The following is a 23,889-nucleotide window of genomic DNA, read 5'->3' as shown; positions in this document are numbered from 1 at the left end:
GAACTAATGTACCACTCATAGGGATGCCCTACTTGGCTCTGAGACATGCAGGATAATGAGCTGGCGCATAGTACCACGATGACTCCTCACAAGAGGGACACACACACACTGTAGTGTATCAGAGTTTAACATATTGCACACTCTGATGTCTGATGGAAATACTATTACTTTAACTTTTCCATAAAACCTGGATGATTACTGGCCTACATCTGTGATAAAATGTGCCAACAACTGAAGGAAAAGCACACGTCAGCCAAAAGCATGTCTGCATGACTGGTTCATCTTTTTAATTTGTTCAGCAATCACTAAATTCCACCCGAATGACTGCAGCAATGCTCATTTCAGTACAGTTTAACCTCTATTTTTTGTGCCATCTAGTGAAATTAAGATAAAGCAGTGAGAAATATTGGTTAACAAGCAGGTTGCAGAAGTCTTCTAGTCAAAGGGTAATGAGTAGACAAGATGAAAATTTAAAGTTAAAATACCTAAAGATGCATCAACAGGTCTAAACTTTTAAATGCCGACTCACATTCCAGCTGTGCAGCCAGCTGAGACAGATGTAACTGCACATATACAGCAGAGTACACAAGACAGTCAACGAACCCATAAAAATCAAAGACCTCTTTGGATCCGTTAATGATTCAGAAAGTATATCAACACTGAGAGGCAGACAGGCAGACCACCTCGTGTAACAGGGTGTTGTTTTCAATTCAAATCAGTCAATGTTTTGTTAAATGACCCAATAAGAGCAGCACAGCAAGAGGAATGTGATGCTGAAAGAATTCTTTTTTAACAGAAGGACTCAAACATTGACCACTAGATGGCAGCAAAACACAAAAAAACAAGGCATGCCCTTCAAAATGATAAAATCTAAACTAGATATGACCAAGGAAAAAAAGTTTGAATGTGAAACTAACTTTTGTTAGTTAAAGACTGACTTAAATATGAATTATATGAAGTAAGTAGTTTTGGTCTAAACAATAACAAATTCTAGTTGCTTAGGACTGTATAGGAGTTACCTTTTTCACATCCCATAAACTCAGATATTTACGGCGCCTATTAGAAGTGTTCACCCCCACTGAATGATTTTCCACTAAATCATCACTGGTGCATCTGACTGGTTTTAGAAATCATGCAACTGGAGATCATCGGAGTGGAGTGAAGGTATTTTAAAGACTGAAGTATTAAAACACCTAGAAGTTCCAATTACTGATAAGTTGGTATCTTGGAAAAAAACATAAACCATGTAGACAAAAGAACTATTCAAGTAACTCTGCCAAAAGGTGTTTGAAAAGCATAATTTTACAAGTCACTGAATATCCCTGGGAATACGGTTAAATCCTGTTATCTGAGATCTTCACCAGTCAAAGCTTAATAGGAGAGTAGCAAAGAGAAAAAGAAAGTTTGCCAGAAGGCATGTAAGAAAGTCTGAAGTCAAGTGGAAGAAGGTACTATGATCTGATTAGACCCAAATCTTTTAGACTGTAGACTATGTTTGGTGTAAACCAAGCACTACATATCATCACATTATGCTGTGGGGATGCTTCTCTAAAGCAGGCAGCAGAGAGCTTGTAAAGGTAGAAGATTAAACGAGTGCAGCAGATCCCAGACCCCTATGCAACCTGGCAGTGCTTGATCAAAGTTTTGCAAAGATGAATGTGGGGAAATGCAGTGTCCAGAGAATTGTCCACTAAGGCTAAACGCTGTTAATTGGTGCAATAAAGTACTCCCATTAAAGTTGGTATTAAATACCAACTTTAATGGGATGACTACTTATTTTCTTACTTATCTCGACTTTATTTATTTTATTTAGGTTAGGCCAGGATTTCTGTTTTCATGTTGACTCTCTTTCTTTGATTAAGTGTTAAGGACCAAGTTAAGTCTGTCATGATTCAATGATCGAACAGGTGAACACTTCCAAGGGGCATAAAAACTTTTTTGGGCACTATATTTGTAGGTCAAAGTAAAATTAGGAAATTATTTTAGCAAACGATTAGTGATCTTCCAAATACTCTATCAAGCATCAGTGCATGAGCCTACCTGCAGGTAGCGTGCCTGGTTAGCAGAGAGAGACTCTCCCAAAGGAACCACCACTTTCTCCACACTGCGCTGGTGGGAATGGGCCTGGATGTCTGGGCTTTCTTCTGAACGCAGCTCAATATGTGAGATGAGCAAATTAGAGATCACTGACTGCACAGACTGCAGGGATGGAGTAAGACAGGTGGCGGAGAGATACGACAATAGTTAAAACCAGAATTCATTTTTAATACACATTTCTTTAAAAGGACAAAAACAATTGTTCATCCCACCTTTGTATCTCCGCCTGGAGTGGCACTCAGGGCAAGGATGCGGAATTGCAGGGTCTGGCTGCTAAGCTGTCTGATCACCTGAATAACAGGAGGAAAACCAAGTACAGGACACTTTACCTAAGTAATCTCCATGGTGCTGCTGTGATTATCAGTGAACATTTTCTGTACCTGACAGTAGGCATGGTTTCCCAGCGCCTTGTGAGCTTCATCAATCACCACACACTTGACCTGCTGAGCTGGACAGGTTTCTCTAGACAAGTCATTCACCATGACCTGAGGGGTGAGGAAGAAGACACGCTTGGACTTCCACACCTCCTGTCTCTGCTTTGCTGCTATGCTACCTGGGAGTAGATGTATGCTTGTAAATTATGTCTAAGACAAAATGATGAGTGTCGTGATTTTTGACATATTTTTTGTTTACCTGTTAACTCAGCCATGTGTGCCTGTGGGATCCCCATGACTTTATAACATGCCTCAATCTGCTGTGCCACTAGGGGTTTGGTGGGAGCCATAAATACAATCTTCCCTGATGGATACCAGCGGTAGAAGTTGTACATAACCACAGAGGCTATAAATGTCTTTCCCAGACCAGTGGGAAGACACACCAGTGTGTTCTGAAACAGGGCAGCCTCTGATATCTTTAGCTGGTACTCCCTGATGGGGTAGTTGGTGGGGTAGATCCATACTTTGGCTGAGGAGCTATCAAAGCCAGGGAAGTCTGGATATGTTCGTCCACTTGATGGGGTGGGAGAAAGGGCTTTGCTCTCTGTTTCTACAAAGTTGTCAGCTTGCAAAAAGTTTGCACCTTCAAGTTCCAGGCTCTTTTCCGCTTCACAGACAGCGACCACCATCAGATCATCGTCCTCCTCTCCATCGTCATACACAGGTATGTCCTCTGTTCTCACTGGGTTCTCTGATGTGTATGTGGACCCATGGCCGATTTCAGTCCACAGAGGGTTTCGAGGAGGAAGTGTCGTCGCTGTCCGAGCAGTGTTACTTGCGGCTGTTCGATGCCCTCCATCGGCTTTCTTGACATCTTTTTTTGGCTTAATAACTTTATTCTGAGAAACGGCGGTACCCCAAGTCTGGAACAAAGTTCTCTGATTTGAACCACTACTCATTATCATAAGCTGTGGCGCAAAACTTTAAGAAAAATGTGACGAGTAGCAACATTGCAAACTGAAGGTACCGGAATATACAAACACGGGGTCACTTCCGCCGAACTTGTTTTCAAAATATAACACGACAGTTTTACTACTGAGTAATTTCAGTCGTCAGAGATAGTTTATAATGCACAATTAAATTTATATTGTCAGCATAGCAACATAATAAGCTAAAAGCATAACTAGTATATGAAAGCGGTTACATTTCACAAAGACAGGCTTTTAATTTTTGAATTTGACCCCGGAACAAAATTAAAGGTTCGAGTTCGTCTCCCGCTTTCGCGATAGCGACGCCCCGTTACCATAGCAATGGACAGAAGCAAATGGGAAAGCATGCTTACCTATTTTCAGGTAATAACATTATTTAGTGACTTTAAAGTCGTAAAAGCTCCAGGATTCGTCTGCAGTAATTTGTAAGGTGACATTTAGTGTGTTTAGATACTTTTGCTAACTCTGAAAATAGCTAACGCTGGCTATAGCTAGCTAGCTGCTAGCATTAACATGACAAATACGCACACACAGTAAATAACGCTGCTAGATATCAACACTAATCGCTAATTGCTGTAATTTCTTTGGTAGGCATTTGCACGAGGATACTTGGTGAGAAACGAAGTCCGTCGAGCCAGAGAAGACTTTGAAGTCATTGTCAAAGAAATTGATGGAGGCTTGTCCCATTTACAGTGGAGGGATACGGTCATATCTATTCCCCACTTCACAGACACTGTAAGTAACTGTCACTGTTATGAGAACGTGATTTAATCAGCTTCTCGATACGTTTCTCATATGTTTGCTCATGTACTGTTAGCACGGCCCGTTTCCACGACCCAGCAGCTCAACCAAGGAGCCAGGACTAAATGTCAGCAGCCCATCAGCAGGAGCAGCAACGTGCTTGTCAAACGAGAGGGTTAGAGATCAGCATATCCTGCTACAGAGGATAGAAGCTGAGAGAGATAACTCACAAGCCAAAGACCATGACCATCCGTCCAGGGTCTGTTTCTCCAGCAGCCACGTTGGAGGGGATGGGGAAGAGGAAAGACAGAGGGATGTGAGTGGTGGTTTGATGGAAAGCACAGGAGACTCCACCTCTGTCTGGAGCAGTCTGGACATGGACATGAACTATGGTCACTCTCACAAAGGTGAAAGTTTGTGCACTTACACATTTTGCATCTATAAAGTGTTTTGTAAAGATTCTTTAAATAAGACAACTTATAAGTATATCTGTTGTTGTTATTGGTATTAATATTCATGTTGAGAAAAGACTGATTGTTGCACTGCATTATTTATCTCATTCATTTGAATCTGTAATGTGTGTGAATCTATGTGATGTTTTCATGTTGCCTGGTCTGTCCTGCCAACAGTCCAAAGCATATGATCAATGACCATCAGTAGTAACTTCATGATGTCTATAGCTGAATCATGTCTAAGAGATTTGTCCCCTGTAGTGGAAAGATTTAAGTCATTTTGAATTTGCCATCCCTCTTTCAGGTTCCCAGCAGTTCTGCTTAGCTCAGGAGGTCCCCCGGACCCCAGAGACCCTTCGTCTCCATAGGAACACCCTGACCATGGAGCTGGTCTGGCTCCAACAGGCCATTGACAGCAGGAAAAAGGTAAGACAGGGCAAAAGGAGAGATATAATAGTGTCATCCTGCATTCATCAGCAGTGTAAGAAAATTGCCTCTGCTGCAAGGCAAAATTTATTTGACATTTAGTGGTATCCAGCGTCACAACAATAGGTCCAAGAAGCAGCAGTTCACAGAAATGCCCCTATCATATCAAGAGCAGAATAATAACCATAGTAAATCCGCAGAAACCATCAGAGCCCAAAGCAATTTGTCCAGAAAGCTGAAAAGTAGCCACCCTTTACTTTCAAACATGTAAACTGAAGCTACCTACATGCAATGTACCATTTGATTTTTATATGCACCAGAAAAATCTGTCTGATTCTGACCTCTATTTACTCAATGAGCCTAAATAACGTCCGTCCAGCTAGATCTTCCTAATCTTCCTTCATGTAGGACAAATAGATCTAAAATCTCTCTTGTCTCTGCTTCTGGGGCTTTTCTAAATGAGTTATTGTGATTTTTTTTATTTTTACTTCCTTGTATTATTTTAGGTATTTCTGTTGTGGTTGATGAGTGAGTGTTACTGCTGACTGCACAACAATTTGTCCCTAGGGGATAATAAATGAAAATATTACTAAAACATTTACATAAATTAATAATTTCAACTATGTAATCCCTATCTTTTAATAATCTTCAGAGCTTGTTTAACTTACATTTTGATTACAGAATAAAACTGTAGTAGAAAATATACTCCTAATGATTATTTTTCTTCATTTTCTTCCCCTTTACAGTACTTGGCACTGAAGGATAGGCTGAGCATATCCTGACAGCAGACTATGAACTGGACTAGAGTACATCTGGGTGCAGTAAATAAATAGCTTCCAACTAGTATTTATCATGTGTTTTAAGAAATGCTGTTTCTCATGTATGTTATTTGTTAATATAAAAAATAAATTTTATTTTTCTAAACTGTTTTCTTTGTGCTTTTGTTGTTGTGCTGATTATTGCCTTCAGAATAAAAGGCAACAGGTTGAGGTAGTAAGCAGTTGTGTAGGAAAAACGTATGTTACAAGGTCTCTGTCTGTAGAAGAATTTCTATTGTGTCTCACAGAAGAATTAGCTATTTGGATCACAATGAGCGAGCTCTTACTCATCACATGGGAGGTTCAGTACAATATACAGTACAATAACAATATGCCTGAGATATTGTCCTTTATTGAAGAGCCCACACGTCAGAGCATTAAAATCCTAAAGAAATAAGGTAGAATTTCTGCTGCCCTGCTCTTAGAATTATGTTTTTTTATGTTTCTTTATGTAATGTTATATTTTAAAATAGTCACTTTTGAGAAATTGATAATGATAATGTCTATAATAGTTTTGAATTTGTCACCATCTCATTCTTGCATAGATGACATTAGTAATATTCATGATTTATATGGCTTTTTTGGTTTGTTTTGGTTTGTTTTGGTTCAGAAAATCCAGCCAAAAGTGTGTAAGGGTTATCTTATTGAATCAGCTTACAACACAGTGACCCACCCAGTCTCCCTTCCTCTGTCTCTTTTGTTGTGGTAGCTGCCGATGGTTTGGCCCACAACGCCAGTCATTGCTGGACATGCTGCCATGGCAACCAGGAAATACTCACCACCGTCAGTGGAGTAGTGTGTGTGTGTGTGTATATGTGTGTGTGTGAGGGGGATAGCGAGGAGAAGAACGTGGTGAGTGGGAGTCCAGACAGATCACAACAAAACAGCAACAGAAGGGGCTGATTTTCACCTTTGCCTTTAATTCTGCAATTTCCCTGCTTCATCCTTCACCAGGTTTGTGAGTGACTGAACAGTGTGTATATGAATCAAAGATCATATACTGTAATGTTTGTATTTATGTGTGGTTGTTGAGCAAGTGTAACCCAAAGAATGTGTGTAGCTGTGTCTGGTAATAGTCAGTAACTCTTACTGTAGATTAGTGAGTAAAATTATAGGGAGAGAATTGTGTGTGTGTGTGTGTGTGGACTTAAAATCTCCAAACAGCCTGTTTAGCTGTGTGTTTGTGGATTGTGGCAGTAACAGCTGGCTCAGAGATGGCTGGCAGCACTGCGGCCACGATTCTGCTGCCTCCAGTAAAGAGCGTGGTGGTGTATAGGAACGGGGACCCTTTCTACAATGGACGCAAGTTTGTGGTCAATCAGCGACAGGTGGCCACTATGGAGGCCTTTCTTAATGAGGTGACCCACAGCATCGGTGCTCAGCTCGCCATCAGGACTCTGTACACCCCAAGGCAGGGCCACAGGGTCGCAGACCTCCAGGACCTTCAGACAGGATCCCATTATGTTGCTGCGGGCTTCGAGAAGTTCAAGAAACTGGAGTGAGTATAAAAGATTTTTAATATGCTGGTATTTGGAGCTGTTTTGGTCTATAGTCACCGTAACACAGGAATGTGTGTTTCTAAAATGAAAGCAAATGTATTTAGTGTAAATGTATGTAGTTTTTGGTAGTTGGAAAAAAGAGATGCTGTTGTGAGATGTGTTGCTGCAGCCATTTCTTCATCATATCTGTTGTTTTCATGCACAGTTACCTGAACCCAGGAGCAAAAAAGCAGTCTGCTCCCCGTGAAGAACCCCAGGTAGGCTTATATTTTATCATGTGGGCAGCTTCATTTAAAAAACAACACCTCAGCCCGACACTCCTTAATCCCATTCTAACTACAAGGCTCATATCAAGATTATCCATTTGAGTTTATGCCAAATCGAGTATGACATGGAGTATAGGATTTTCCATTATTAATATCTATAAACGGGATGACAAGTTGTCATGCTAACATTAGTTAGATTAGATGCACTTTTCTTGTGTGCATGGATCACACTTTGTGCTTTACGTCCCATTGATGTCACCAGTTGTCATGTAAATTAGCGGATATAATGGGCTAATGATTGCGTTGTCCATCAAGCAGTCATTCAAGGATCTCAGGGTGCCCTTCCATGACATTAGATTCACTAATTACCACAAGAAATCACAAATGTCAGCGTATGATTATGTTTCCACATGAAGATCAGTCTCTAAGTGAATGAACTCAACTATTTTCACTTTAGTTGCTAGTATTACTACAAATTTACTCTAAATTAAAAGGAAAGCAGAGCAAAGCAGTGACAAGGATGGGAGTGTTATGAAGCTCTCTTGACCCTTTACACCAGCTGGCGAGGATGACCACTTATTTTTTGAGATGCAAAGCGTGCTCTTAGTCTTAACCTGCCAGTGTTACTTTTTTTGCAAAAACAGAGTGCAATGGCAGAATGGCTGTGTGTGCTTTGGGTGTCTGCCACTTGGAAAGAAGACTTTTTAAGCCCAAGGTCTTGGGTTTTATGTCTTACATGCCCGTGTTGTGGTTGCTGTGGAGCAATGCAGAGAGAGTGTTTGCTGGTGAAACAAAGAGTTTTCTCACAGTGTTATCAGGTGATGTGCATGTCTGGGCAGGCCTGAGTAGTCACCACCCAACAACTCCTTCTACAGTGTGCCCAGAGACACTCTAAATTCATTAAATGTCTGCCACTTCAAAGCAAAAACAATAAGGGAAGATTATCAATGTCTGGATTTGTCTGAATAATTAGATCTAGTCCAATTATGTTATCAGGAGCAGATCTAGATAATGACTCCAGATTTCATGGGATGACGTCGGCAGCTTTGAGACGAGCCCTCAGATCAGACACGCCGTGTGAATGAGAAGTCTTGAAGTGACGTGAGCTTCCAAGGCTGCAGCACTTAAGCCGGCATGAGCAGAATAGTTAGTCACTCATTACAAATTAGAGATAACTGATTTTGCTGTGTGGTGGGATTGATGTGCAGGACAAAGATGGCATGAGTCTGGTGAGGGAAATTTCGGTATTGCTAGGAAATGAAAGCATTAAGATGATATGCTGTGCCATGCATATTATTTTCTGATGTCCCTTCCAGGCAAAAGTAACCCAGAGGCCAAACTTCTCAGCCAAATGGAGGAAGTTAATACCTGTACCCTGCATTATACAGTGAGTAGGACAAACATATCCTTAGCACATTCAGATTCTAACTAAGATGACATGTTTTTATTCTAGTCTGTCTTAAAATGCCAATAGTGGCTGTGATGACATATATCTCTGCAAAGTTCAGTCCAAAAGCTAATTCAGCAATCAGGCTGAATGTCAGATCATCTGCGTCTTACTTTTTGTTGTTGTTGTTGTTGTTTTTAACAAAATCTTGTTCAACAACAACATGACAGACTTTGAAAGGATATTTTTTTGACCAGTATAGACAAGATAAATAATTGCAGCAGCCAATACATTTTTCAATGTATGTGGTGTTTAGATACTGTTGGTGACTTTTTTTTTTATGTGAAGCTCCCCTTTAATGTTTGTTCAGTGTTTTCCGTAATGGAGATCTCCTGTGTCCGCCATTTCGATTCATTATTCCTCGGAGCTTGCAGCAGGACCTGGAGCAGATCCTCAGTCTGGTCACAGAGAAGGTCGGCTTAAGAACGGGAGCCGTGCGCAGGTCACTGACACTGACACACACATGCACTCTCCGTGGAATACAAATAGAGAGGGAGACAGACATCCAGTAAACATCTCTCTAACCCTATGTGCTTCATCAGGTTGTGCTCTTTGGACGGAGTGACTGTCTCCTCAGCTGCGGAGTTAAAGACTGGCCACAGCTTTGTTGCCGTGGGAACAGAGAAGTTCAAGAAACTTCCATATGTGGAGCTGCTGGTTTCAAAAGCTGCAGAGAGGTAGAGATATGTGTTTATGTACATGTGTCTGTTAAATAACGATTGCCAGATAAGACAGAATATGAAGTTCTATTCACTTCTATACCTGTTGACTTGCTGTGTTTTTTTCTTTACTGTAAAGATACTACCCAGGAAAGAGGAGGCTGTTGAGAAGAACTGAGGTATCTTCATTTAATACTGTGCCTTATTGTCATGTCTTGTATTACGGTTCATTTGGAACATGTCAGATCTGAATGGCAAATGCTAGAAGTTCATTACCAGATAAACAAAAGAACATATTTTGTGATTTTATCTCAGAACAGGAACACAGAAAGGGGTCTAGAAGACCAGTACAGTGACTCAGCTCTCCTTAATTCCCCAGAGGTAAAAAAAAAAAAAAAAACTCTATTAACTGCCACATTTACCACAAATAGAGAAAGTGTAGAAAGCATTTTTTCTTCTCCATGTAATACTTAGTTGTGTTTTATCAATTACAGTCAGATGGTCGTAGGGTGAAGTCAACAGGCGATGAAGCTGCACCTCCACAAGGCACACAGCAGAGGAGCAGAAGAGAGGAAGCAGATGAGGCGTCTGTGTTCTTTGCCAGGCCAGTCAAGATCCGTAAAAACAGAGGACAGGCAAGAATGCCACTAAGCAACGGATCTGGTAAAAGATCTCATCATTTAAAATTAAACTGTTCTGATTTCAAGTTGAATATAATTAATTTGGTGTTAATAAGTATAGCAGCAGCAATTTGATTTGCGTTTCTAACAGTCCAGCCCAGTGTGTTTAAAAGAGCACAGAAGAGGAGAGAGGAGGTACGAGGAGCTGAAGAGGTGCAGGAGGACGAAAATACAGCTACAGAGCTTCCTGTTGACCAGGTTAATTTCATAGGAGTCATCTCTGTGACTCTGTGTGTCTCTGTTTAGACAAAAATAATTATTGCAATATTCTTAGATAATGTAAATATATGCAGAAGTTAAAGAGGTACATTTCAATCTCACTCTCTTTTTCCATGTAAAGAGAGTTGCAGAAATAGTGGAGGATGAGGAACTAAACAACTCAGGAGACCCCCTAAGCGACACACAGCAGGTGAGCATGACTTAAATACTTTTTGATCTGTTTTGCATTATGATATCCTTTCTGGATTGTAGTCTATACATTTATCTGAAAATGCAAAAGCAAATACCACAAGCAAATCAATCCATAAAAACACTAAACTGTAAATCTGTTTTTAAGATAAGTTATTATTTATTTTCAGAAACACGTCCTGTATTTGATTGTGCATATGAGTAAACACCTGATCTGTTTTTCTCATGAATGTATAAACAATTGTATTGTAACTCCATGTAAAAATGATAAAGAGTGAGCAGCACAATAAGAGAGAACACCTACACAAAAACAACAGAAAGCAGGTACATTATGAGTGAGTGGGTGGGTGACTGTGTTAGACAAAACATGAAACATGTCCTAATATAAATTATTGATAATAAAAATCAAATCTGCAGTCCTATGAACGAGATGCTGCCAAACAGGCTGAGGAATCTGCTTCTGAAATACCGGTACAGTACACACACACACACACACACACACACTACAAACTGCTTAGCTAGAACAATATGAAATACGTTTGAACCATTTATTCAGCAACCATTCACACTCCTCCGCTTCGAGGAGCCAAGGCCATTTTATCCACCTCTCAGGGAAAAAATCATATTATAAAACAGTGCATGTTTGCTTCACTGTTGTCTCATTTGCTGCTCATGCAGGACAACCAACAGGACACCCCGTCAAATACAGCAGAACAGAACCATCATCAGACACCCGGTGAATGATGCACCAAGGAGGTCACACCATCACCCAGACCAGCTGAACAACAGCCACGGGCGCAGCACATAACCAAGTGATTACTGCTTACTGCTTCTGTGTGACCTTTGTGGTTTATGAATGTAAATTTGGTAGTACTTTAACAGTGGTAATGAGCTGTGCATCTTATGCATTTCATTGCATTATATTATATAAGTGTTTATGATCTTGTGTTCACACATTTTTACAGGAATAATTCTGATGCACATATTGTGTACTTGTCCAATTTCTTCCATATTCAGTATAACTAAATATTTTGAGAGATTTTAAGTCTAAATGTTTCTTTGATTTAGCAAAACTTTGTGATGGAGTAAACAACAGACAGAATCATGTTTTGCAAACAGTTTATTGATAACATATATTTGTTGTTTCTGAAGACTGACTGAAAACTTCTTTAGACACATTCACTGAGCACAACTAGTACAGAACAACAGGGGGACTCACTGTTACTGTATATCACCTAACTTCATACTCTTCCTTAGAGAGCCATGTTCCAGAGTAGCTCACAGTATCTACCCTCAGTTGTACATCATGTGTACGAGGCAGAAAAGTAAGTAATTAAACAGCTTTGTCCTCAACCTAAACAGCAATTTGTTCTCTCTGGCGTCCATACACAGCCCACAGTGGACAGAAAACAGCTGCAATAAAATGTCCCTGTTAAACCAGGATCTGACATCTAATTGGTTCATTTCAAGTCAGCCCGCTTTATTTGTAGGTGGTCTCTTTAGCATTTATGCAGATGCCAGTCTGCATTCTGCCAGTGCCAGAAGGCTTAAGAGTTAACAACCCCTAATTTCCATTCAAGCCCCATAAATCTAGTTTAGTTCTCTGCTGAACCCTCAATGATCCCACTTTCCTTCAACTTTGTCTAAGAGCATCTGGACAGGTCTTTTGAAAAACACGCTCAGTTCATTTAGCCACAATTCTCCCACAGGAACCATTGCTCTAAGGAGCATTCGCTGTCATGAATCTAAATTGCCCCCTCCAGTCCTGCGCCAGCTCTTCCTTGGAGTCTCTATTCTTTCCTGCTAAGGGATCAAGTTACAGGATTATTTGTTTTAAACTCATCCTCATGCTTCCCAAGGACTTTGTCATCAGTGGAGCTGATCACACACAGAGTGATGCCAGCCATGGTGAGAAACATCCCCGCAACAGCCTCTGCAACAAGCCAGGTTTGTGGGGGAGGGTTTAAAAAAAAAAGAAAACAATAAAAGAACATAAATAAGTACAGTATTTCTCAATAGGAGGAAAAACACAAGGAACTGTCCAGTAATTAACTTGCCTGCTGAGCTGCTAATGTTCTACTCGCCTGACCCTAAACTTTGTGGTTGCATATCATTATAAATAATATTAATGAATAATATTATTGACTATGTGACTGACCTAATAAAAAATAATAAAAAAAAAAATAAAGAAAAAAATTATTTTTTACTTACGTTTGCCTCCAAACTCCTCACCCAGTAACTTGCCAGTGAGCAAAGTGCAAAGGAAGGTAAGCGAGTTGGCCACAGGAACAGCAAGGGATAGTTCTGGATAAAAATAAACATATAATACATATAATATGCTATAACCTATTTGTTTCCAATATCATTTGTCAGCAATTTAATTTGAATTATACAGTAATGATGTCATGGCTCACCTGTGGTGGAGAGGGTGTAGTAGTAAACCAAAGAGCCACTCTGGTTCAGTAGGAATGGGACCAGGTACTGGACAACAACAAGATAAAGCAGCGAGTACAATTAAAGCATCTATATAGGGGAATGTAATTATTTCACATAAGCAAAATAGCAAACACAAAATGCACCTTCAGGTTGAGGAAAATGAACTTGATCTCAGCCAGTAGCTGCGACAGTCTGTCGGACCTGGTCACGTTTTCTATCCCCTGTGCGCCTCTCTTCAGGAAAGGGTTGGTGCAGCCCCACAGCACCGACACCAGCAGGAGACTCAGCAGCTCCACTGCAGCGCAGCACGGCACAGCACAGCACAGCACAGCACGGCACAGCACAGCACAGCACAGCATGTAGTCAGCTACTAAAATTACAGCTTGTGGGTTTGACTATGGTCGAGGCATGGTCCGATAGCAACAGGACAAAAAGTTAGTGCCTAGCATTAAGCTACAGATGCCAGAAGATGTATAGAGCTCATGCTAAGGAAGCGTACTTCCTTAAATGTCTGGGTAAATGAGAGCTACTTTTGTGTATTAATACTGACAAGAGAGGGGGCACAGGAATATACATAGACTATACATATATATATATTTCCAAAATACAAAAGCAATCTTTAAAAACCGAATATTAAGATAATTTGCCCGACTAGCGACTCACCTACGGTCACCATCGTGAACAGCCTCTATAGAGTGTCATTCAAGACTGTTCTTCAGTTTCTTAGCACACATTTTTAACCTTCGCATGATAAAAAGTCTGAAATGAAAAACTATAGCATTTATCACAATTATCCCAGGACGTATGATTAAAGCCGTATAAAATGCGAAATGTAAGTACCGACAGATTTTATAATCTCATTTTGAAGCATTTGGCAACCATTCGTGTGGTCTTGAATGCACCTTGTAATTTTAATCAGTGTTGTAGTGCGTAAAGGTTCCAGCTGAGGGCGCAAATACACGTTCCACGAAAATGTGATATGAATGTGTGATAATAACTTTTTAAGCATGTTTATTCTCAGTTTTACTGCATTCCTCTATATAAATAAGAAACCGTCAACCACAATTAGAAATTACAAATAAAATTTGATTTTAATCTCATTTCATAAACAAACACAAATAATACAAATAGAGAGAGCAATCGAAATAAAGTGCCAGATCCTTTGGTGACAAATTAAAAAGGACTCACATCATAAAAAATAAAAAATAAAAAGAACAAAGGCTAATCTGAGAATCTGTGGGAGGGAGACACAGACAGCAAGATGCCAGACAAACCACATTAGAGAAAACAGTGTAACTGATCAAAAGAAATATGAAATACCAGTATATTTTCTCAGTCATACTGCATTAGCTTCCTTCATGTGGTCTTTGACTCTTCTACAGTGTGCATTAAATCTACATTTACCTGTGAACATGCATGGTTTTTCTTTAGTACAGAAATGTAGACACTTAAGAGCAACATCGTCAAGCAATGTCTATACTACACATTTACTTCATTGTATTAGTAGACAAAACTTCAAGTAAAAGTACCCAACTGTGAGAAACATATGGCATCTGTACTCTGAACACTGACTGGAGCCAAAAAAGTCTGTTTTCCATCATGCAACATCCTTCTTGTGTCTGTCTTTTATTCCATTTTGTTCATAATATATATTTCTGTACATAGAAAAGACATCTTGTTATCTATATATTCATCAGCCGTGGTTCAGTTGGTGGACCCTCCTTCAGAGACAACGCTAATGTCACAGATTGGGTTTCCACAGGATTCAGTCAGCACATAGTATGCGGTCACAGACGAAGCCAACACATCAGTCAATGCCTGTTGTGAGACTAAACCCCAGCCTGGTGCTATGTGTTGTCTACCAGTGGCGTGTTGTGTATGGTGACCACAGTGGATCCACTTGTGGTGCTGAACTGCTCTATGTGGTTTCCCTCTGCGCTGTTCAACTCCACTCTGGGCAGCGGTAAGCTGTTCTCCGAGGCTGGGGTAGAAGTGGTGATGCTGCCCGACACAGAGTTGACTCCCATGGTGCTCAGCCGCATGTTGCTCTGATCTGTGGATTGTGACGCCCTTGGACGAGGTTTGGAGCCACTGCTGACTCCCAGGACTCTAGAAGCATGTGTCCGCCTGTCGAACAAAGAGACGATGATGTTAAAACATCAGGCGTTCATCAGTTTATCAAATCTAAGCCTGCTAAGTCTACTTCTTGCAACTTATCTTCATTAAATCATACACGTCACTCACATAAGGCCCTGTGCGTAGACTGTGTCACTTTAAAAGCTCACTATGCAAAACATTTGGGAATCATTCCTTTAGGCTGAGTATTAAATATAATCATGTAGATGAATGTTTTCATTGCTCTATTTCATTTCACAGATGAAAAGAAACAGCAGGTGCCTAGTCTTCCTTGAAGTAGATAAAAATAGCACAATTGTTGCTTTACTGATCATGACATTCAGAGTGCAGGAATCATCCAATCTCACAGGAATGTGGTCGTACTTGTTGTATGTCTTTAGGATGAGCAGTATAACAGCGAGAATGATGATGATACCTATGACGATGACAGCAATCATAGCCCCAGAACCTGAAAGACAGAGAGAGGAGAGGAATGCGAGATTAAAATGTTGAAAGTTGTATTCAGTGTTATTTGTTCTTTCTAAAATTAGCACTTTACATTTTACATATTGCCTCTGCTCCTCATGCTGCAACATATTTTATGTCCAATTCTCCATTAAATTCTAAAAGCTTTCCTATATTAGATAATTTAGTTACTGACTAGTTTTTATCAAGTTGGAGTTAATTGCAGGGTGGAAAACGACATCTAATTTTTTTGTTTGAGCGACGTTAACTTAAAAAAAAAACAATGGAAGCAAATATTACTCATGACCAGTGGGAGGCAGGAATGCAAGAAACTATGCCAAATATAGAAAACCAGAAAACGTGTAAGCTATTTTTAGCAGGGTCGAAGCCCTTGCAAAGTCGAAAAGCCAAGAATATTGACCTTATTATCTCCACCTGCTCGTGGAACACCCTCTGCTGGCATTTGCCAATGAGAGATGGAAGAAAAATATTTTGGCCAGTGCATTAAAGGTTGTAACTTCATGTTCAGTTCAGCGCTTTAGCAGTGACACACATTTTACACTGTTGTGGGACTGGTCTGAGCACCGCATACTGTAACTCCACTCCCAGGTACGCACCAGCAAGAGCAAGACACCAAGATGTGAGGGGTAGCGTGGGCTACAGTAGTAAACTACTGTATAATATTCTAGAGTAGGGAAAGTCATGTGAAGCAGGTTAAAACCTCATTACTGATTAAGTAAACATAACTTAGAAATTCAAATTTGATAAGATATCATAATAGTTTGTCCAATTTAAATTATATGTTTAAAGCATGCACAGTACGTTTCACTTGGAATGAATGAGTTGTTTGAAACAGCAATTCTGAGTAAATTATACAAAATCACAAGTAGATCTAAAGTAAATGATCAAGTTATTAAGTGTGCTACAGTAGATAAGTCACTTTACTTAGTTTTTTAGGTGATCGGTTTGCATGCTCTTTTTTCAAAGTAAGATGAACTAATTAGAATTTACAGTGTGGTTTGTAGTATCTTAGCAACAGTGTCACTCACAGACACAGAGCATAGCAAATATATCCTAATAAATACTTACGTACCACTCCTAGATAAGTCATCTAGATTAGGCTGCATGACGCAATGGGTCGTTGTTTATGAGGCTTGGTCAATCACAGATTGTTTTCTGATATGAGTCTACAATCAAAGCCACTCTTAAGATCTGATATTGTTCACAAGAAACACCTTCTTTGCCTTATTCACTCTATTCACAAGAGTGTGTATTAGAGATATGCAACTTAAGAGAACAAAGAGGTCAAATACTAAACATAAAAGCAATGTAGACGGGAACCCAAACACGCTTCAGATATCCTTACTCTGGATGAGTATTTGTTCTTTGGACTTTGTAGTGGTGGTTGTGTTGGAAGGAACTGTAGTGTTGGTCACAGGTGAGGCAGTTGAAGCTTGCATCTTCAGCAATAATCTGCAGAGACACAAAGAGAAATCACTTTAGCCAGCTTGACTAAGCAGTACTATATTTATGTCACAATCATTTTTTTTAAAGTTTACTCCACAGTGATACTTCAAATGAAATAAGTGGAGAATGTCAGAATAAGGACACAATGTGAGATGTTAAGATTAAAAAGTCTATAAATAGTAGATAGGTTACAGAGTAGAGGAAGCGGCAGCAGTGTATGAATGAATGTTTGATGATACCACAGGAATTATGAACCTTAACAAAACATTATGTAGGAAACATTAAACAGTGACAGAGATGTTTACTATGATAGAGCTGATGTCCCAGCAAAGTATGTTGTACATACTGTACACTTCTTAAAAATAAAAGCATTTGCTTATAATGGCATCACTTATCACTGCCAGTAAAAAAAAATACTCTCCTTTCTCACCCACATAGCTGACCTAAAACCAGCTGACATGGAATGGAGAGCTGTGAGTTTGCTGTTTATCCACCGGCGAAAATTCAGGAGACAGGATGCACCCTGAGCAGATCACCTGTCTATGTCTAACTCACTGTGTTGCAATTGTTCTGACTCATGTGGAGATCCCGGATACTGTTCAGGAAATAACCTGCACCAAGCTGTAGGTCAGATTTATCCCTGTATCTGAAACTACACTTTCAGAGATAGAAACTCATGCGAACCTTACACAGTAATTACACTTGCAGTTCCATAGGAAGCAAAGTATATTTACACGTAGGTTTACTACAGTTATTTCTGCTGTCATTGCCTGTCACTGTTTCCACTTCTGTCTCATTAGGACCTGATGAGCGTCATGATGGGAGTTCCTCTTACTCTTTTCACATAGCGTGATGTAAAACAAAGATTAGGTAATGAGGCCACTGAGCCCTTGAAGTGTGACTCATGACGTATAGTCATCAAGTTGAAAAGATTCATGGTCTTTAATTAGCTGTCACTCTAGAAACTAATTAAAGGATACGACTTTCTTAGGTTTAGTAGGCACTAAACACATCATTTTCTTTACTTCTTCACTTCTGTTGCTCATTTTAAATGAACGCGTCCTATCCTGAGCATGCGTAAACATATTATTTTGTGAAACTGTCAGACAAATGACAGGCTTTGCAGCTGTGGTGGACGCCTCATTTGGGAAGAAACCTTTTTAATTATAGAATTGCATTAAAATATAGTTAGAGGTAAATGTGTGAACGTCAGAGGTCAAAGGTGTGAACAAAATTTGCATCAGCTATAAAAAGCTGTGGCCCCACACAGACATGTGACACATATTTTGCTGCCTGTCTTCTCTAAGTTAGATTGGCAGCTCTTGTAATCATGAATATTAATCAAATTCACGAGCTTCTATTCCACAGCCGCACAGCCTGTGAAGTCACAGCTTAACATTATTCACTTTTTAACCCACCTGTTAACTTAATGAGAGGGTGCTGACAGAGATTAGCTTGCTGTCATTCTACACTGACGGTAAGAAATTCACAGTTTTCATCAAAGATAAATGTCAGAGTACAGTAGGATATAGAAACTCTACCTTTTCCTTACTCTATTAACTCATATTCAGAAATATTCCAAGTCACTCTTACATTTCTCTGTACAGAAACACTTATGTAGCTGGTGTTGTTACAAAGAATCTCTTATAATAACTGAAAATGGAGAAACACCTGACTGCTGGCAGATACACTGACACTCTTTCTCTTTTCTCTTTCACATACAGTAGCTTGATTGTTTTCTGCCACAATTACAGATGAAAAGACGCCACTTTCAATCATGTGCAGTAAATGATGCTTGGGCCAGATGCTGGTTACCTTAGCTTAGCTTTGTATAAAGACTGGGTACACTTTGCACTTAAATCTTTCTCTGCAATTAAATAAAAAAATCCAGAGGTCCATTTACAACCTAGTCGTCGTCAATATACAGTGACAAACACAGGCTTTTCTTGCAACAGTATTTATAGAATTGTAGAATTTAAACTTTTGATTATTTCTCACTGAGATGTGAAAACACTGAATCAGAATGTTTATTACCGGCCAACCACCACATCGAAGCTAGGACTCGATGTCTTCTGTGTGTATTGTACAGTACATCTTATCCAGTTTCCTGCTTAACAGCAAATATTACACAACCAACTCTCTCAGTGTTGACATACAATTAAATCTTTGAGATTAGTAATGGCATATATCATGTTTGCTGTTTGCAGAGGTGACAGCTTCTGATAAATTTCTTAATGATCGTATGCTGTTTAAAGTTGGTAACACCGCTGTTTTGGTAACATGGTGGAGAATATGCTGTTAATGTTGGCATGGTTATGTTACCAACAGTCAACTCCATCATATTGACATATAGTTAGATCAATTTTATTCAAATCTAGAAAACTAAAATCTGTCTGCTACGGCTAAATATGTTATTAAATTATAGCATCCAAACAAAATCATCAATGGATGAAGAAAATGAAGAAAGAACAACACATGTACATAATGAAGTTGTGTTTTCTTCTTAACTAGGGGGTAAAAATAATAATTTAATTTAAAAAGGTCATGGTTACTACAGGAAAGTCGGATAAACATTTGATGATGTATTGTATGCAAGAATGTCAGAACAAGAAAACAACTTTGTACCTCAGCACATCACCTAAACTAATAGGAGACCGGATCCATCAAAACATAATGATCTTTAGTTTGAGCACAACGGCTCAGCTGCAGGTTTTCAATTCCACACTATAACCATTGTATTTGGTGACAATGGGACCATTGTTAGAGTCTCTGCAGATGGCATCTTCAAATCTTGGCCACAACAACACAATTCTGCCAGGGATTATGTGTACCAACTTTTATCAAGAGGAGGTGAAGGTGGCAAAATCTTGATCTTTATTGTCCGAGGATCGAGCTCCGCTTTCACTGCCTCAACCTGTTTTTGGCAAAATTAGGTTATTACTGTGTGTGGGTATCAAACTGCTATAGCACCACTCAGTTGTTGTAACTAAGGCAAATCTGAGTCATGGTCTAAACCACGCTGGTTAGAAAGTATGACACATGTACAGAGATGTATCTGTCAGCAGTCATCAGTTGTGGGTGGGTGTATTGACGCTCACTGAACAGGGTGTGTTAACTCAATAAGGTAAAACACCCGACTGATTGCAGGTTACGTTAAGGCTAGGTGAAGTGTGGGTTTGGTGTGGTCACATAAAGATCAGAAGAGTCCTTAGCTGAGGAAAAAAGCACAGTTAACACATCTCTCACTACAATTACAATACAATTAACCCTTGAACTGCTCCCTTTTTTTTAAACTTTGTGCAGAACCAGGCTTCTTCCCACAGCAGTCAAGCTGCTATTTTAACAACAAAGAGCAGGATCACATAAGCTGTGACATGTTAAGGGTAAATATTGGATATAGATAAATAGGTAAACATCAGTCTGTTTGCACCATTGTCAATGTGCCTACACAAAGGATATTTATATTGATTCAGTTGCAGTTGCTGCCTTAACTCTTCCTTTCACGCATTAATGCCACACTTATAATACACAGCAATGAAACAAACCAGACTTTGAGCGTGACAGGAAACAGTCCAAATAATTATTAAAGGAATTAAATAATAAGGATTATTTGTAATTTTAATAATCTATTTTTAACCATAGCTATATACGTTTCAAAGTTCAAATATTTTGTAAATACTCGGATTACTTTGCTCTGACGTCAGTATCATCGTCCTCTGTTCGCTGTAATAGTTTGTTTGTTGTTCCACAAATTGCAGCTATTTGACTGCGCTGCAGATTCAATATCCTTTCTTCCATCCTCAATAAACAAATCGTCTACTGGTCTGTGCAGAGAGATCTAGTTTCCTCTTTTTTATATGAGGAAAAAAAACGGAGCCATGTAATGGCTTGACTTTTTCCCCTTTACACGTTCGTCTGCACACATTAATAAACGCATTCAGAATACGACCTTCATCAAATGACAGTTTGAGTCAATATTTGAGCAGTCAATCGGAAGCAGGTTAGTAAGACTAAAGCTATTAGCTCAGCTTTCCCTGGCATGGAGTGTAAAGGCACAAAATTTGATGTAAATGTGTGTGTGGCATTCAGTTTCAAGATGTTACACCAAAGACAGGTTTAAATATGAGTTTCATTGACCTCAAACAGTCACCAAGAGGTTTGCACCAGCTCTGGTATTTGATTGGTGCACATGTAAAGGCCGGAGGGTGGTGTAAATGATGAAATGACATGAGAGGTTTAAAAACTACCTGGAACAAGTATGATTTTCCTAAATTAAAGTACAACCACATATCTTTATTGAAAATCACACAAAACAGGTTTGATATGGAAGAAGAAAAGCACTTGATCACTCATATGACAAGTTTGCGCAACAGCTGCTTAGATTACGCTGGATAGTTCCTCGAGTTCGGAAAAGCACAAATGGTTATTAATAAAAAATAAATAAATAATAAACAAAAATAAAAATCAACTGTGCTCTGATAACGCCAAGATGCCATTATTTGTGTTGCTGCTTTTAAAAAAGTCTTGGTTAATCCATTCATTGTCTAACCTGACTGATGATGTGTATTCTGACACAAAAGACTAGTAAAGTGCTGATGTTTACTACTTTTTGTGACAGTTACAGCTTAGTATATCATTCCTCATATATGAACCTAGTTGTCGCTTTTACAACACTGCGAGTCTAGAGGAAGCAGTCAGGCATGGATAAGTTACACTGACTGACAGATGAAAAGCAAACAGTATTCAGGTGGTTTGACACTTTGAAAGCTCTAAAATAGGAGTATGACAGCTATTATGAGCAGGAATGTTAAAACATCCGATGAAATGTAGATTTTCCAGTGAGGATATTCTTTTTTATCATGAATGTTGCAATTCAACAACGAGACTAATACTTTAATACCAAATAAATGACTAACAACTAATGTTAGTCAGAATAAAGACCTAGGCTTCCTTTGGAGTCGCCCTTCTATTTGCATTACATTATCAAACATTAACACCTCTCCCTGAGCAGTATCTACCCTTAATGAGAATCATTTATTTATGAACATGTTTGCTTTCCTCGCAATCATTTTATTGTCAAAAGGAGGTCGTTTTTCCACTTTACGTTTGTCCTCAAAAGGATAAGCCAGGATAACAGAATAGGTTTAGAAAATAAATGGATGGAAACACTAATAGATGGCATACATGTCCCTTTTACATTTTAAAGTCACCCAAAGAGTAGTTTGTCATTTCAATTCAAGCTGGTAGGTGCAACCTTTATGCACAAACAGTCATTATCTACTAAAACAATGACAGTAGCCTAATGAGCAAAGAGGAGTACAATACACCAGAAGAACAGGTAACCTTTCTATTATTGGATCACAGACAACTCCCCTGGTTAAAAAATTTCAATTAGTGTTACATTAAATTCACGTGGTGATACGTAAGGCAGTGATTGAACCTAGAATCAGTGCCACTGTACAATACAAACAGCTGTCATATTTTCCTACAATGCAATGGCAACTGATAAGATGAGACATGCAGGTGTTCCATCACACAGTCACTCCTCAATAAGACACAATAAGAGAGTGATGGGTGCTGAATGGGAATTATCCTCACACTAACACACACTCACGCGGTGTTGTTCCACTGGTTCAGCAGTTACAGGAGATTGCTAAATCTGAAGGCTCTCTGGAATGTGAGCTATTCTCTCGTTCACCTGAGATTCACCCACTGTCTCGCCACGTTGTTTGGGAGAGCCCACGTTTCACACACACACACACACACACACACACACACACACACACACACACACACACACACACACACACACACACACACACACACACACACACACACTTACAGTGAGGACTGACATAAACAACTCTCTCTTTGAAAAATGACACTCAGCCACAAGAGAGAAAGTTTTAATGGCCAACAAACCTATAAAGAGGAAATAGTCAGGGACTATTCTTGTGACTTACCTGACTGTGTCCTCTGTGATTTCAGCTCAAGCCTTCTCCAGATGGGAGCCTGAGCAGTGCAGAGCTCCCTCCCTCAGCTTACTGAGGGGGGCATAGTCCACTTGAAGACAGATGAGACTCAAAGATGATCAGCGAGATACAAGCAGTAGAAAAGTGTGCAAGCTATACTCCAAGAGAGGAAGTCCCTAGTGCTGCTAAAGTGACAGTCCCCCGGGTAAAAACAGACAAAAAGAAAAGACAAAACACTTTAAAAACAAGCAGAGGTGCCTCTGAGTGTGTGGCTTCTGTGGGAATCAGTGTGTTTAAGTGAAAAGAAGGAGGAGATTGAAGAGGAGGAGGCTCCCTGCTTGTTCACTCGCTGCTCCTCACTGAGAGTAATAATCTCAGGCAGCTGGTTTTTCAGGTCCCTCTGCCTGGCCTTTAGGCGTGCCACAGCCAGTGATCAAAAAAGAAAAAAAAAAATACAAAAAAGGGTTGTCTGTGCCGCTCAGCTCTCGCCATGACTACTGCCTCTCAAAATCAGTCCACCTGTGACACTCAGGATGTCTCACATGAAGGGGCAGAGATAGAAAACAAAAATAGCTCTC

General features: G+C 39.6%; 5 protein-coding genes across 7 annotated transcripts in view; 2 read left to right on the top strand and 3 right to left on the bottom strand.

The window, feature by feature from the left end:
• Positions 1-3,497, bottom strand: part of fancm (FA complementation group M) — a 31,761-nt gene extending 28,264 nt beyond the window's left edge. Inside the window, exons 1-4 of one of the 2 annotated variants that reach the window (XM_026339087.1) lie at positions 2,731-3,497; positions 2,478-2,650; positions 2,310-2,387; positions 2,041-2,199 (exon numbers count right to left, since the gene is read on the bottom strand). In XM_026339087.1, the coding sequence (XP_026194872.1) occupies positions 2,041-2,199; positions 2,310-2,387; positions 2,478-2,650; positions 2,731-3,436 (1,116 nt within the window). In that variant the 5' untranslated portion in view covers positions 3,437-3,497. The remainder of the gene's footprint in view (positions 1-2,040; positions 2,200-2,309; positions 2,388-2,477; positions 2,651-2,730) is intronic. The other variant, XM_026339088.1, reaches the window with a different exon arrangement.
• Positions 3,498-3,736: 239 nt separating this feature from the next.
• iqcc (IQ motif containing C) lies at positions 3,737-5,936 on the top strand. The gene is made up of 5 exons (XM_026340097.1): positions 3,737-3,823; positions 4,052-4,195; positions 4,278-4,608; positions 4,958-5,079; positions 5,826-5,936. The coding sequence occupies exons 1-5, from the start codon at positions 3,782-3,784 to the stop codon at positions 5,859-5,861; spliced, it is 675 nt and encodes a 224-aa protein (XP_026195882.1). The 5' UTR covers positions 3,737-3,781; the 3' UTR covers positions 5,862-5,936.
• An 839-nt stretch (positions 5,937-6,775) lies between these two features.
• On the top strand, positions 6,776-11,864 carry dcdc2b (doublecortin domain containing 2B). The gene is made up of 13 exons (XM_026338898.1): positions 6,776-6,851; positions 7,095-7,395; positions 7,602-7,653; positions 8,979-9,049; positions 9,420-9,551; positions 9,652-9,786; positions 9,908-9,947; positions 10,084-10,149; positions 10,263-10,431; positions 10,540-10,646; positions 10,789-10,857; positions 11,274-11,327; positions 11,535-11,864. The coding sequence occupies exons 2-13, from the start codon at positions 7,112-7,114 to the stop codon at positions 11,598-11,600; spliced, it is 1,245 nt and encodes a 414-aa protein (XP_026194683.1). The 5' UTR covers positions 6,776-6,851; positions 7,095-7,111; the 3' UTR covers positions 11,601-11,864.
• A 118-nt stretch (positions 11,865-11,982) lies between these two features.
• tmem234 (transmembrane protein 234) lies at positions 11,983-13,988 on the bottom strand. Of its 2 annotated transcripts, XM_026338900.1 has the most exons (5): positions 13,956-13,988; positions 13,436-13,587; positions 13,271-13,337; positions 13,068-13,160; positions 11,985-12,789 (listed from the first exon to the last, which is right to left on the bottom strand). In XM_026338900.1, exons 1-5 carry the CDS (start codon positions 13,966-13,968, stop codon positions 12,668-12,670), a joined length of 447 nt encoding a protein of 148 aa, XP_026194685.1. In that variant the 5' UTR covers positions 13,969-13,988; the 3' UTR covers positions 11,985-12,667. The 2 variants fall into 2 exon arrangements, with proteins under 2 accessions (XP_026194684.1, XP_026194685.1); XM_026338899.1 differs by lacking the exon at positions 13,956-13,988 and having other exon boundaries at positions 11,983-12,789; positions 13,436-13,949.
• A 405-nt stretch (positions 13,989-14,393) lies between these two features.
• ncmap (non-compact myelin associated protein) lies at positions 14,394-23,655 on the bottom strand. Its single transcript, XM_026340561.1, has 4 exons — positions 23,303-23,655; positions 17,239-17,345; positions 15,792-15,876; positions 14,394-15,419 (listed from the first exon to the last, which is right to left on the bottom strand). The coding sequence occupies exons 2-4, from the start codon at positions 17,330-17,332 to the stop codon at positions 15,140-15,142; spliced, it is 459 nt and encodes a 152-aa protein (XP_026196346.1). The 5' UTR covers positions 17,333-17,345; positions 23,303-23,655; the 3' UTR covers positions 14,394-15,139.
• Positions 23,656-23,889: the final 234 nt, after the last annotated feature.

The sequence above is a fragment of the Anabas testudineus genome, chromosome 22 (assembly GCF_900324465.2).
Source record: "Anabas testudineus chromosome 22, fAnaTes1.2, whole genome shotgun sequence".
NCBI classification, from domain to species: domain Eukaryota; kingdom Metazoa; phylum Chordata; class Actinopteri; order Anabantiformes; family Anabantidae; genus Anabas; species Anabas testudineus.
Note: the sequence above shows the minus strand (reverse complement) of the source record. Positions and strands in the feature narration are given on the sequence as shown.